The sequence below is a fragment of the Moschus berezovskii genome, chromosome 23 (assembly GCF_049115385.1).
Source record: "Moschus berezovskii isolate FMDL1 chromosome 23, NW_MosBer_1.0, whole genome shotgun sequence".
Taxonomy (NCBI): domain Eukaryota; kingdom Metazoa; phylum Chordata; class Mammalia; order Artiodactyla; family Moschidae; genus Moschus; species Moschus berezovskii.
Genome location: NC_142482.1, coordinates 48,782,551 through 48,796,670, shown reverse-complemented (window position 1 = coordinate 48,796,670; position 14,120 = coordinate 48,782,551). Strand labels below are relative to the sequence as shown.

Sequence of the window (14,120 nt, the reverse complement as noted above, 5' to 3'; positions counted from 1 at the left end):
CTCTCCCTGACCTCAGGCTGCCTGCATAGAAGAGAATCGAACTTAGGAAGTGATGTGGATAATACATGACGTGTGAGGAAGAGAATCTCTCCTTGAGTGTCCGTCCTCAAGATTCGCAAAAAGATATTCCTGAAAGAACATCAACAGAGCACAAACTTTTCACTGATTCACCGTCACCTTCAGTAGGTGCCCCCTGGGTGAAGGCCACGGTGATAGACAAAATTTTACAAGAAGTATGGAGACCCCTGCTATGCCAGACATTACCCTTCTGGTTGCCAGAGGTCTGGGGGAGCTGGGGAGGGGACCTGGAAAGAAGGCCAGAGCAGCCAAGGGGCACTCAATGGGGCTCACGGAGCAGCTGTTGGATTGGCCAAGAAGTTCATCCAGCTTTTCTGTAACATCGCGTGGAAAAATCCGAATGAACTTTTTGGGCAACCCAATGTTTATCAGCTACTATGGAAGAATTTTGTGTTATTAATTAGTAAGAGATAAAACACCAACTCTGTGTTCGGGGCCTTAGAATAGGGGTTGGCAGCCTTTTCTGTACAGAGCAAGATAGGAAATATTTTGGCTTCTGTAAGGTCATATGGTTTCTGTCATAAGTACTCAGAGGTACCACCGTAGTGCAAAAAGCAGCTGCAGATAACAAATACATGAGTAAGTGCCTGGGCATGTTCCAATATAACTACAGAATCAAGTGGCAGCCCAGACAGAGCCCATAGCATGTGGCTGGCGACCCCCGCCTTACAACAACGGCAGAGCTCACCATCCTACGGAGCAATCAAATCACAGCCCTCAACTTCACGTGCACCATCTTACCAAATGATTTAACCGAGTCACTGTTGACTCACACCTGTGCTCTTGATCTTTACAGACCCCAAGGGACTGAGTCAAAGTCAGCCACCCAACCACCCCAATGCAAATGAAGATACTCACCCAGAAAAATCTGTAGTGAGAATTCCGTAGTGGAAGATGTAGATTCGACTGATGTGGCAGATTGTAAGGTAGCCCATTGCTACAAAAAAGGAGTATCTGGAACCAAAAACACCGAGAATCAGATCACTGTGCGTACACTCAGTTGACTTTCTCTCCTTTCTCTCCCTCACCCCCACATGCAATTAGCCACAAAGTCCCATCTGATCCACCTCCCTCCCAGCACATCCCTGCTCCTCACTAGGACACCCACGGCTCCCAGCCCTTCATCTTTTCTCATCTGGACCACTGCAGTCGTTCTCAACTCGGGCAGCATGATGGGATCACCTGGGGAGTAACTGGCCCCACCCCCGGATATTCTGATTTCATTGATAAGGGATGCACGTGGCAGGTGTCACTCCAACATGCAGCCGGAGCTGGGAACCCACGGACCTGTAAGGTCCTGCACTCAGATCCTCTTCACCAACCATCCTGTTTACACAGTGATCTTCCTAAAACATAAATCATCCTATTGCCAACCACTCCCTTCCCGAAACACTTTGTTCCCTTGGCTTCCATTCTCCTTGTTTCCTTCCCAGCTCTCTGGTCAGTTCTTCCAAGGCTCTTGCTCAGCCTGTCTTTCTCCCTCTCCTCCTTAGGTGTCAGCAGACCCAGTGCTCTGCTCAGGACCCTCCCTGCTGATGCCTGAGGCTTCAATTTCTACCTTCTCCTGTTCACTCCCCGGCCTCCATCAGAGGATCACCCTATAGTATAAACCAGCAATGTACACACACACATGCATGCATGCCATTAAGAACATTCATCAACTGGTACATATAAAGATATGTGATAATCCAATTAACCACTGTCTCCCTTACCAGCCTGAAAGCCCCATGAAAGTAAGGATGGTCACGTGTGTTTCATTCACCACTAGCTGCTACTGTTGCCAGTGGTGAATGAACACACAATAAATGAATGTTCCTTGACTTAAAAGCCACAGGGTTCAATCCCTGGTTCGGGAAGATCCCATCTTCCCTGGGGCAACTAAGCCCACAACTACTGAAGCCCACGTGCCCTAGAGCCTGTACTCCGCAACAAGAGAAGCTGCGGCAATGAGAAGTCCAGGCACCCCAACTAGACAGTAACCCCCACTGTCTGCAATGAGAGAAAGCCTGGGCACAGCAACAAACCCAGCGCAGCCACAGATAAATAAACAAAGCCGTGTAAAAAGAAGTCTTGCTCATCCACCCCACGCCTACTCCCTACTGTCTAATCACATCAAAACTCCTGAATATAGCATTCAAGGTGCTTCACATGCTAAGCTCTACCTTAACAGTTCCTTTTTGGATCATCTCCAGCCACGTTCCTGTCCATCGTGTGCTAAAACACACCAGACCCACTCCCTTCCCACAATTAAATCCTGAATTTTCAGGCCAGATTTCTTTCTCCTTCCTCTGCCTGCAACTCTTTGCTCCTTCCTATGGTCTATCTGGACACAAATTATCTGATATGGCTGAGGTCTAACATCACCTAGCATAGTCTTGCTCCATCCACCCCACCCCAACTCTCAACACAATTCACTGCTCAGCTGCTTGTGTTTCTCCAGTGCTCTATGCTAACATATCATCGTAACATTAAAATTACATAATCTGTTTCTCCAATTCATTGCAACCTTGGCTACCAAGAGGTTCACTTAACTGTTAGTTCAACTAAACTGAGAACATTAAACACCTTTGAAGAAAAGCTATGACCAACCTACACAGCATATTAAAAAGCAGAGACATTACTTTGCCAACAAAGGTCCATCTAGTCAAAGCTATGGTTTTTCCAGTAGTCATGTATGGATGTGAGAGTTGGACTATAAGGAAAGCTGAGTGCCGAAGAATTGATGCTTTTAAAGTGTGGTGTTGAAGAAGACTCTTGAGAGTCCCTTGGACTGCAAGGAGATCTAACCAGTCCATCCTAAAGGAGATCAGTCCTGAATATTCATTGGAAGGACTAATGCTGAAGCAGGAAACTCCAATACTTTGGCCACCTGATGTGAAGAACTGACTCATTGAAAAAGATCCTGATGCTGGGAAAGATTGAAGGCAGGAGGAGAAGGGGACAACAGAGGATGAGATGGTTGGATGGCATCACCGACTTGCTGAACATGAGTCTGAGCAAGCTCCAGGAGTTGGTGATGGACAGGAAAGCCCAGTGTGCTGCAGTCCATGGGATCACGAAGAGTCAGACACAACTGAGCAACTGAACAGAACTGAATGGTTCAGGAGTCCATCAATAACAGACATAAATTCACAAGGATGATTTTCAAGCAAATGTAATAAAACTGGAAAGATGTATATTCTAATACTGAATGATGTTGAAATTCACAAATTCACATTAAAATAACTCATGAAGACTAGATCAATCTCAGGAATAGTAAAGAAGGGATAATAAACATTCATCTGGTAGCAAGGGAAAGCAGGATGCTGAGGCAGATACAGTAAAGCATTCCACAACTTAAGTTCTCTTCATTATTTGCAAGCAAAGATGTTACCACACAGAAATGATTTTTCCCTCCCTGGGTTCAACGATAACCCTTTCCAGACCAAGAAGATGGTGCACAAAGCAAATGTTTAAGAAAAAACTCCCTTATGAGCTGAAGTACTAGAATGGAGTTAGACCTTTTCCCTCTAGTATCTGTTCCCCTTCCCAAGCCAGTTCACAAGGGTTAAGGCAGTAGCACAGAGAAGATTCGAGAAACTTTTCCAGAATCCTTTCGAATCAAAAGGAGCTACACCCATGCCTTCCTGGGACCCTTCACCCAGAGAGAAAAGCAAGTTCAACTCAGTTATTATAATACGACCCATCTACCAAGGGTGGGGCCAAGTACTGAGTCCCCAGACAATAAAGAAATATTCATTTCCCCTGAAAAATCTGAATCCAAGAGCAGCAGACAGAGCGTGTATTCTGGGCACAGACCAACATGCTTTCAAATCCAAGCACTGGCCAAACTCATCTGCAGGTGTGAGAAGTCAGGCTAGTAGTTATTTTCGGAAGGAAGGGTGTGGTAGAGATTGGAACATGAGTGACGGTAACACGATCCTCAGACCTTCGTGGCAGTTGCAGGCGTGTGTTCACTTTGTGAAAACTCACTGAACTGCAGGGCCATTTGTACACCCAGGGCTTTCCAGGTGGCACCAGTGGTAAAGAATCCACCTGGCAGTGCAGGAGACACAAGCGATATGGGTTCGATCCCTGGCTTGGAAAGATACCCTGGAGTAGGAAATGGCAACCAACGCCAGTATTCTTGCCTGGGAAATTTCATGGACAGAGGAGTCTGGCGGGCTGCAAAGGAGCCGGGCACGACTGAATGACTGAGCACGTACATCCAATTCACCTCTCTGAGCTTTCATCATTTTCCATCTTAGGGAAAAAAAAAATCTATATCCTATAGAGTTGTCCTAGAAAGAATATATTTGCCAAAATGATAGGAAATAGTAAATGTAATTGTGTACTGATATACTCAATAAGAGTTTATATATCAAAATAATGAAACATATTTAAGAGAGCTTGGCCTCAAAAGTTGGTAACTGCATCACTAAGTTCCCACACAAGGCCTTCCATCCCAGGAGGTACTGTATTCCATTCCAGTGGGTTCATATAAGGTAAGCGAACCCCCGTGATTTTTGCCCAACAGAGTGGCCTGGGAAGGAAACAGCATCGGTACTCCATGAACTCTCTAGATAAATCCTGAATAACAGGCAGCTCTGCAGTGGGTTAGGTCCACATAGCAGCAAGTACCGGTCTTCCCCTCCTATTCCCAGCTATGCATAGAACACAACTCATAACTCAGGGAAAGGCAGAGGAAAACAATTCACAAAGAAGCCAGCAACCTTGAAGCGAACTTAAGCTCAAACCATCCCCTGGTGGCTCAGCGGTAAAGAATCCACCTGCCAATGCAGGAGATGTGGGTTCAATTCATGGATTGGGAAAATCCCCTGGGGTTGGAAATGGCAACCCACTCCAGTGTTCTTGCCTAGGAAATCCCATGGACAGAGGAGCAAGGCAGGCTACGTACGGTTCATGAGGTCGCAGAGAGTCAGACAAGACTCAGCAACTAAACAACAAACCCCACAACACACAGGCGGGGAGCCCGACATACAAAGCCACTGCCTGGCTTTTCCAACCTCATGCCGCTAGAAACAGCCAGGTTTCCTGACCCCTGCCTAGTGTTCTTTCCCAGCAGCAAGAGGAAACAACTTCCCTCCATTGGGAAATGTGAACCACTCCTGACTTCAGCAGTACTGGCAACCACACAAGCACAGAAAGAGGAGAACTTGTTCTGGCACTTTTTTCTTTCCAGTCTTATGACACGGTCCTCTGCTACCACAATGTTATCATGAAGAAACAAGCAGTCGGAGCCTGCCTGTGAAGGGCTCTCCCTACCAAGGCTGGAGGATCCCACTCCTGGCTGGAGACTAACACAGCAAGCCTGGAAATACAGCTGGACCCTCTTGAAAAATGGACCCCACCTCACCAGCATCACAAAGATGCAGGGAGAGCTGACAAATTATAGTTTGTAAGGTAGCTGGAAACCTGCTTTAGAGATGCGACATTTTTATTCCTCGTTTAATTGCTTCCAGTGTCAAGTGGAGGAAAAGCCACGCATTTTTACCTCCCACTGAAAAAAAACCATTTTGTCATAACATGAAGCATTTCCCAAATCCATTCTTAACAAATTATAGAAATACAGATTTCCTATTTCCCTTCTGAAGGAATGACTCTATCCCCTTTAAGGAAGACACTTGGCAGAGAGATGATTAGAATTCAAATTTCCCAAGTTCATTTGAATACGAAGTTCAATGACTATGCAAGTTAAAAGCAGGCAAAAATATTTTCCCTGGCAACCCAGAAATTTATTGGAAGTAATTACAAGATGATACACTAAAAAATTAAATTCCAGTGCTTTTAAGAAGGAAAACTATTGTGCTAATAGTCTTATTAATCAAGGAGTTTTCTGAGGTTGAAATAAGGCATTTGCTTTTCCAGAGAAGTCATCAAAAAGGAAGCCATCGAAGCATGAATGTCTTTTCAAGTATATTCAGTCATTCATTCCATAAATATTTACTGAGTCTTTACTTGTGCCAGGTATTGTTCTAGGCTCTGAGGCTACACAGTGGAGAGGAAAGTCTTTGTTTTCACAGAGCTCACATTCCAGTGTCACTGAGAGGCTGAATTAATTCTGAGGTTTCAGAAAGACCACAGGAATCAGAGACAGGGCAAGACAGCCACTCCAGGTATTTTTCTGGACTGTCCAAGCATGCAGCCTTCAAGGTAAAATTAAATTACTTCTGCACTTTGAAGTCAAAATATCATAGTTAAGAATATTTCTTCCTTTTTTTAACACTTCTTTGGGCATATTTAAAGTATCCAAAGTTTTGACACACGTCATACTCAGAAAATCAGAGCCAAGTTCAAGATAACAGACATATCCATCATCCCCTCCCCAGGCTGCTTCACGCCTCTCGTGATCCCTTTCACATCTCCCTGAGCCATCTTGCTGCCAGTTTCCCCGATCTGATTTCTGTCACTACAGCTTGGTTTGTTTTTTTGAGAACAGAATTCGTGGGATCTCCTTCATCCAGCACACTGATGTTGGGATTCATCCATGGCAATGTGTGCAGCAATCATTCATTCTTTTTCATGGCTGAGTAGTATTCCATAAGCTGACCGCTTTCCAGGTTGGTGCCATGACAAATAAGGCTGCCTAATTCTGATAAACTCTCTTTCCCCGAGTCCCAGTTCGCATCACACTTTTTTTTTTTAAACAGCTTTCTCCGAAGACCCCCAGAATTTAAGGTTTTCCATCCCTCCCTTCAGATATCCCAGAGAACTTAGGATATACCACATGTGGCTAATGGAGAAGGCATCCCTTCATCCTGGAAACAGATTTCAAAGATCATGGAAAACCTCACCTTGCATTGCTCATCCCCAGGGTCTTACCTGTGAACGTTGGATATGCTTGCAGTGACCATGATTCCATAGCATGTTAACACCAGCACAAAAAGATGTACAGAATACCTGCAGGGCATCGTGGGGAGAAAGGGAGGACCCTGAACGTATCTCATATGAACACACCTCTTGGCTGTCTCCACCTCCACTCCCACCAGAAAGCAAGTGATCAGTCAACGCGTGTTTAGTTAAAAGAAAAAAACATCAAGTATTTTCACTCTATGCAAGTAAGATACCTTGAAATGACATTAGGAAGGCATGACACAGATCTCCAACTGCAGAGAAGAGAGTTCTTTCTAACTTTAAAGTATCAAGACCAAAACTGAGCAGCCCCAGACACCAACACTTTGACCTAGGGGTGATTCAAAATACTCATCATCCTTTCTCAAATTTTCACTGGAGGAGGAGGAGCCATAAGCTACTACTCTGAACAAATTCCCTCAAGCTGAACTTCTAGAAATGCTCATTTCTAGAACTTCTTCCCCAAGAAGCATCCCTCCCAGGAGATCTGCCCAGCTTACCTAGTAGAGAAAAGGCTTTCCCTGCTAATGAAGGAGACATTCCCGAAGACTGGCCCTAAAACTATTCTGCTACTCTAAGTCCAGGATTAATGCCAGTATCTCTAGCAGTGATGCAAGAAAAACACCAATAGCTATAACAGTTAGGAAAAGTTCCTTGCTGGGAAAGTTTAACCTTAGAGCATTCCATTTCCATGACCCTGGGTGAGATCAGCAGAAGCCTAACTTTGAGAAAAATTCACTGAATTAACTTCTATTAGAGTCAATTTATTGGTTTCAGTGTCTGGAGATTCCTGCAATATCCCCATTATTTTACAATAAGAGTAAATGTCATATCTTTTCTTCCCTAATGTCTGGGAAATGCCAAGAATATCTCCACAGAACACGCAAATGATAAACATTTAGAATGTAGAAGGTTCATACTCACCAGCCAAAGCAAAAGATGACAAAATAGATGCCAAAAATGGTGGCAAACGCATGCCGGACATCAGGACTGGTCTTACCAGGACTCAAGTAGAGGCGGAACCAGAAAGCAGCAAATAGAGCAAAGAGCTGGCAGGCCACAAAATTCACCTGTACGGGGAAAAAGTGAGCATCAGAACCTTTGCTGATTGGCCTGTGTGTGCCTTTTCTTTTCCTCCTTTCAGATTCTACATCAAGATGCCTCTCAGACATGGATGTTTTGCTCAGTAGAGCATTCGTTTGGAGGAGGTTAAAGGATAACCATACCCTCATCTGGTAGAAGAAGTGACAAACCCAAAAGTTTCTTCTCCAATCCTTTGAGATGAGGCAAAGTTGCTTTCCCACTGACAAACTGGAGACCTTTTATTGGAAAGAGCCTTAGTTGACTTTGCTGAGCGTCTTCCCTACCCCCAGCCCTTAGCATTATCCTAAGATAAAGAATGTATTCTTTTTGAGATGCAGATGAATCAAATCCTTGAGGCTTCCCTCACTGTGAAGTGAAGTGAAGTGAAAGTCGCTCAGTAGTGTCCAACTCTTTGCAACCCCATGAACTACACAGGTCATGGAATTCTCTAGGCCAGAATACTGGAGTGGGTAGCCTTTCCCTTCCCCAGGGGATCTTCCCAACCCAGGGATCAAATCCAGGTCTCCTGCATTGCAGGCGGATTCTTTACCAGCTGAGCCATAAGGGAAGCCCAAGAATACTGGAGTGGGTAGCCTATCCCTTCTCCAGCGGATCTTCCTGACCTAGGAATTGAACCAGGGTCTCCTGCATTGCAGGCGGATTCTTTACCAGCTGAGCCATAAGGGAAGAACACTGGAGTGGGTAGCCTATCCCTTCTCCAGCGGATCTTCCTGACCTAGTCTCCTGCATTGCAGGCGGATTCTTTACCAGCTGAGCCATAAGGGAAGAACACTGGAGTGGGTAGCCTATCCCCTCTCCAGCGGATCTTCCTGACCTAGGAATTGAACCGGGGTCTCCTGCATTGCAGGCGGATTCTTTACCAGCTGAGCCATAAGGGAAGAATACTGGAGTGGGTAGCCTATCCCCTCTCCAGCGGATCTTCCTGACCTAGGAATTGAACCAGGGTCTCCTGCATTGCAGGCGGATTCTTTACCAGCTGAGCCATAAGGGAAGCCCTTTCCCTCACTGGCACCTAAGAAATCAAATGCTTCTCCAAAACAATCATCAGCTGGTTTGGGGGGCTTTTTACGATTTTTTTTTAATATGGACCATTTTTTAAAGTCTTTATTGAACTTGTTATAATATTGCTTCTGCTTTATGTTTTGGTTTTTTGGCCCTGAGGTATATGGGATCTTAACTCCCCAACCAGGGATCAAATCTGCAACCCGCTGCAGGGAGTGAAGTCTTAACTAGATAAGTCCTTCATCAGCTGTTTTCTGACTCTAATTTTTCTCATTTTAAATTAACACCAAATAAGAGCACTGCCCGAATCCAAGGGGGTACCTCCAAAGACCCTCAGAAAAAGAGACAGCCCTGCATTAAACTTTCAATATAAAAACTATCTAGTTATGTAAAACAGGCACTATATTTCCTTAGAAAAATCTCGATGAACCTCTCTCTCAAAAATATTTTACCTAAAAGAAACTATAAAATATTTACAATTTCCTGATACCCTTAGGTATCCAGAGTACATCATGAGAAACGCTGGGCTGGATGAAGCACAAGCTGGAATCAAGACTGCCGGGAGAAATATCAATAACCTCAGATATGCAGATGACACCACTCTTATGGCAGAAAGTGAAGAAGAACTAAAGAGCCTTTTGATGAAAGTGAAAGAGGAGAGTGAAAAAGTGGGCTTGAAGCTCAACATTCAGAAAACTAAGATCATGGCATCCAGTCCCACCACTTTATGGCAAATAGATGGGGAAACAGTGGAAACAGCAAGAGACTTTATTTTGGGGGACTCCAAAATCACTGTAGATGGTAACTGCAGCCATGAAATTAAAAGACACTTGCTCCTTGGAAGAAAAGTTATGATCAACCTGACAGTATTAAAAAGCAGAGACATTACTTTGCCAACAAAGGTCCATCTAGTCAAAGCTATGGTTTTTCCAGTAGTCACGTATAGATGTGAGAGTTGGACTATAAAGAAAGCTGAGTGCCGAAGAATTGATGCTTTTGAAGTGTGGTGTTGGAGAAGACTCTTACGAATCCCTTGGACTGCAAGGAGATCAAAACCAGTCTATCCTAAAGGAGATCAGTCCTGAATATTCATTGTAAGGACTGATGCTGAAACTCCAATACTTTGGCCATCTGATGCAAAAAACTGACTCATTTGAAAAGACCCTGATGCTGGGAAAGATTGAAGGCAGGAGGAGAAGGGGACGACAGAGGATGAGATGGTTGGACAGCATCACCGACTCAATGGACATGAGTTTGAGTAAACTCCGGGAATTGGTGATGGACAGGGAGGCCTGGTGTGCTGCGGTCCATGGGGTCACAAAGAGTCAGACACAACTGAGCGACTAAACTGAACTGATACCCTTAGGAAAGAGCAAGGGACTTAACACAAAATATATTGAAAGGTTTAACCATTAAATTAACCCTAGACTTTTCAGAGTATTCAGAAAGAAAACTTCAGCATCAGTTTGCTTTTAGAAAGGATCAAGGATATAGTATCTGAATAAATCATCAACTTCAGCCTTGACAGTTTTTCACACTACAAAAAAACTGTGGCTGTTAGTGAAATTCATCAGTTATTATGCTCCATGGTAGGGCTGGAGGTAGGCGACATCAGCTCCACTCCAGCCTGTTTTCGCAATAAAAGAAAACAAGAATACTCCTTATAATTCATAGGAAATACTTTCAGAGAATTTTATTTTGAAGAATTGACTGTGCTGAGTTTCCCCTCTATTTGGAGATCATTCTCCACCAGTCTTTCCAAAAACGTGTTCCCACTACTGTCCCACCCTCACTCTCTACCTGAAGTTTGATCCTCTCTTCTGTGATATGGTCATATCTCTTTACAGACTAAATGTACAGCCGACAACTCACACATAGGGACTTCCCTGGCAGTCCAGTGGTTAAGATCTCACCTTCCAATGCAGGGGGGTATGGGTTTGATCCCTGGTCAGAGAGCTAAGATCCCACATGTCTCAGGGCCACAAAACCAAAACATAAAACAGAAGCAATATTAAAACAAATTCAATAAAGACTTTAAAAAATGGTCCACATCAAAAAAAAAAATTATTTAAAGCAAAAAAACTTCATGCACACACAACAGAAAATAACCGTCTAAGCGAGGTTCTGAATGTAAAGGAACCAGCAACTAGAAAGTCAAAGTTACAATCATCTGTAGGTGATCAATCACACGTTCCTTCATTCTCTCAGCCCAGGGACCCAGTCCACAGTGGAACATAGTGACTCAGAAGCACAATCAAGGAGAAATCTGCTCCATTCTTTCTGGCTAGCCGGTAATCACTGATCATCCCTGGCCATGAGGAGTGATTCAGAAAGGCTACCCAATCCAGTATTCTGGCCCAGAGAATTCCACAGACTGTATAGTCCATGGGGTCAAAGAGAGTTGGACATGACTGAGTGACTTTCACTCACACTCAGGGGCTAGAACAGCACTTCTCAGAAGTATGGCCCCAGCCCAGCAGCCTCACCTGCAAACCTGTTAGAAGCACACACTCTCGGGTCCCATCCCTGACCTGTTAGATATTTCCAGAGTGGGCCCAGCAATCTGCTTTTATCATACCCCCCAAAAGACTGTGATGCACACTCAAGCTTGAGAGCCACTGGGCTAGAGGAGAAAGAAGGCATGATCTCTGCCTGCAGGAGCTTATAGTCTACCTGGCAACAGAACACAGAGAACCCACAAGGAACTGTAAAATGACATTAACACTGTGTGCCTTTACATCCAAAGTAAATGAGAAGTTCACGGTTAAGGTGGGATGCGATTCAGATGAACAATCAGGAAATAAATGAAAATTGAGGAATGTCATGAACATTTAAAAATACTGTTGCCTAGGCCCCATCCTCAAGCATTCTGATGTAACTGGCCTGGTGACAGGACTTTTCAAAGCATTCAAGTGATTCTTCTATGCAGGGAGGATGGAGACCACTTGGTTTAGAAGAATAGAGTCCTACAGAGGCACCCATAATGAGCTGGACTTTTCCACAATGAAAAACACAAAACACAGGACAGGGAGGTTGGACTGTGCAAGTTAAGGGCAAGGATGAAGTGAAATAGATTTAAGAGTGATCAAACCCTGGCATCCATCACTCAGCCAACCCCAAGTCTCCTGAGCCAGGCTGCTTATCTTCAAGACCCCTCTAAACCTATCTCCAAGGAAGAGCGGGCCTCACTGTGGGAAAATCACATCTGACTTTGTTACCCTAGGGATTGAAAAAGAGAAAAAGAAGACTCACTTGGCCATGGGAGCAATCTGCTATTTTTTATAATAGTCAATGTAATATCATGTGTAACCAACTGAATGTCCTAGTTCTGCCACTAAAAGGTCAACTGGGTGGCCTTAGGTAATTCAAGGGTTAATTTCACAAACATTGACTGGTTGACTCTATCCATAGGATACTGGGGACAGTAAGCAAGACATTGTCACTACCCTCAAGTCAAGAGGAGACTTGCATGCTCTGGGTTTCAATTCCTTTTGAAGTGGTCTTTCATGCCTCTTCCAGCCCTAATGGTCTCTGATTCCACATCTGACCAGAGTCTTTTCCCTGAACTCTTGGTGCCCAAATGCAACACTTCAATATGGATTAAAAGTTTCCCCCCCATACACAAACACAACCCACCCCTCCACCTTCTTCCCAGCAGTGAGTCTCTAGCCAACCTTCAGATGGCAGGCTGAGGGTTCCAGAGCAAACTATTCTAAGGCAAAAGTGAAAACATACAATGGCAGCACTGAGTCCTAGCAGGAAGGTTCTAGCAGAATTACTTTTCGATTACTAGAGGTACATCCTAAAAGGTACACGCTGAACCACAATTAGATACCACTTCACACCCATTAGGATGGTAATTATTTTAAAAACAAAATAATGAGCATTGGCAAGGATTTCGAGAAATTAGAATCCTGTACACTGCTGGTGGGAATCGAAAATGGTACAGTTGCTGTGGAAAACAGTACAGTGGTTCTTCAAAAAATTATAATGTAGCAATTCCACTTTGGGGCGTATACCCAAAAGAACTGAAAGCAAGGTCCTGAAGAGATATCTGCCCACCAGGTTTAGAGCAGCATTATTCACAACATTCAAAAGGCAGAAACAACCCAAATGTCTATCAGCAGATGAATGGATAAGCGAAAGGTGGTATAAATACACACAATGGAATATGGTTCAACCTTAAAATGGGGGAAATTCTGACACATGCTACAACACAGGTAAACCTTGAAAATGTTATCCTAAGTGAAATAATCCAGACACAGAAGGACAAATATCTGATTCCACTTATATGAGGTACCAGGCTTCCCTCATAGCTCAGCTGGTAAAGAATCCGCCTGCACTGCGGGAGACCTGGGTTTGATCCCTGGGTTGGGAAGATCCCCTGGAGAAGGGAAAGGCTACCCACTCCAGTATTCTGGCCTGGAGAATCCCATGGACTGTATAGTCCATGGGGTCAAAAAGAGTCAGACATGACTGAGTGACTTTCACTTCACTTCATATGAGGTACCTAGAAAAGTAAAATTTATCAAGACTGAGAGCAGAATGGTGCTTGCCAGGGACTGAGGGGTGGAGAGAACAGGATTATTACTGAATGGGTCTGGAGTTTCAGTTTTACAGATGAAGAGAGTTCTGGAGATGGATGATTTGGTAATGACAGAGTGAGTGTACTTACTGCACTGAATTGTACTACATGCTTTAAAATGGGAAACCCTGTACCACATATACTTTACTACAGTTTTAAAAAAATATGCACAATGGAGCACAATGTCCATTTCTTTGTGTTTCCTAGTTCACATCAATACTGGTAGGTGGCAGGAACTATGACCATCTCTGCAGCCAAGAGTCATATACGAACATTGTTAGATCTTTGCTTCTTTCCTCTCTGAAGGGTTAACAAAACTAGACGTTGTATTTTATATATAATGTTACATTTCAGAAATAAATCCACAAATGGGTTTGATTTAATCTGTGGGATCTACTTCCAAATAATCTTACAGGGAGGGAGAGTGGAGTGGGTATAAGTCAGTGGTCCTCAACTCGGGAGGGTGTGCTCTCCAGGGAACACTTCCGGTTGTCATAAC

At 44.1% G+C, this 14,120-nt stretch overlaps 1 protein-coding gene across 3 annotated transcripts in view; it reads right to left on the bottom strand.

Annotated features, from left to right (window-relative positions):
- MBOAT1 (membrane bound glycerophospholipid O-acyltransferase 1) overlaps nt 1–14,120 on the bottom strand; it is a 116,861-nt gene that overhangs the window by 42,832 nt on the left and 59,909 nt on the right. For all 3 annotated transcript variants that reach the window (XM_055406101.2, XM_088831395.1, XM_088831396.1), the window contains 3 exons: nt 7,855–8,000; nt 6,901–6,978; nt 937–1,032 (listed from right to left, as the gene is read on the bottom strand). In XM_055406101.2, the coding sequence (XP_055262076.2) occupies nt 937–1,032; nt 6,901–6,978; nt 7,855–8,000 (320 nt within the window). The remainder of the gene's footprint in view (nt 1–936; nt 1,033–6,900; nt 6,979–7,854; nt 8,001–14,120) is intronic.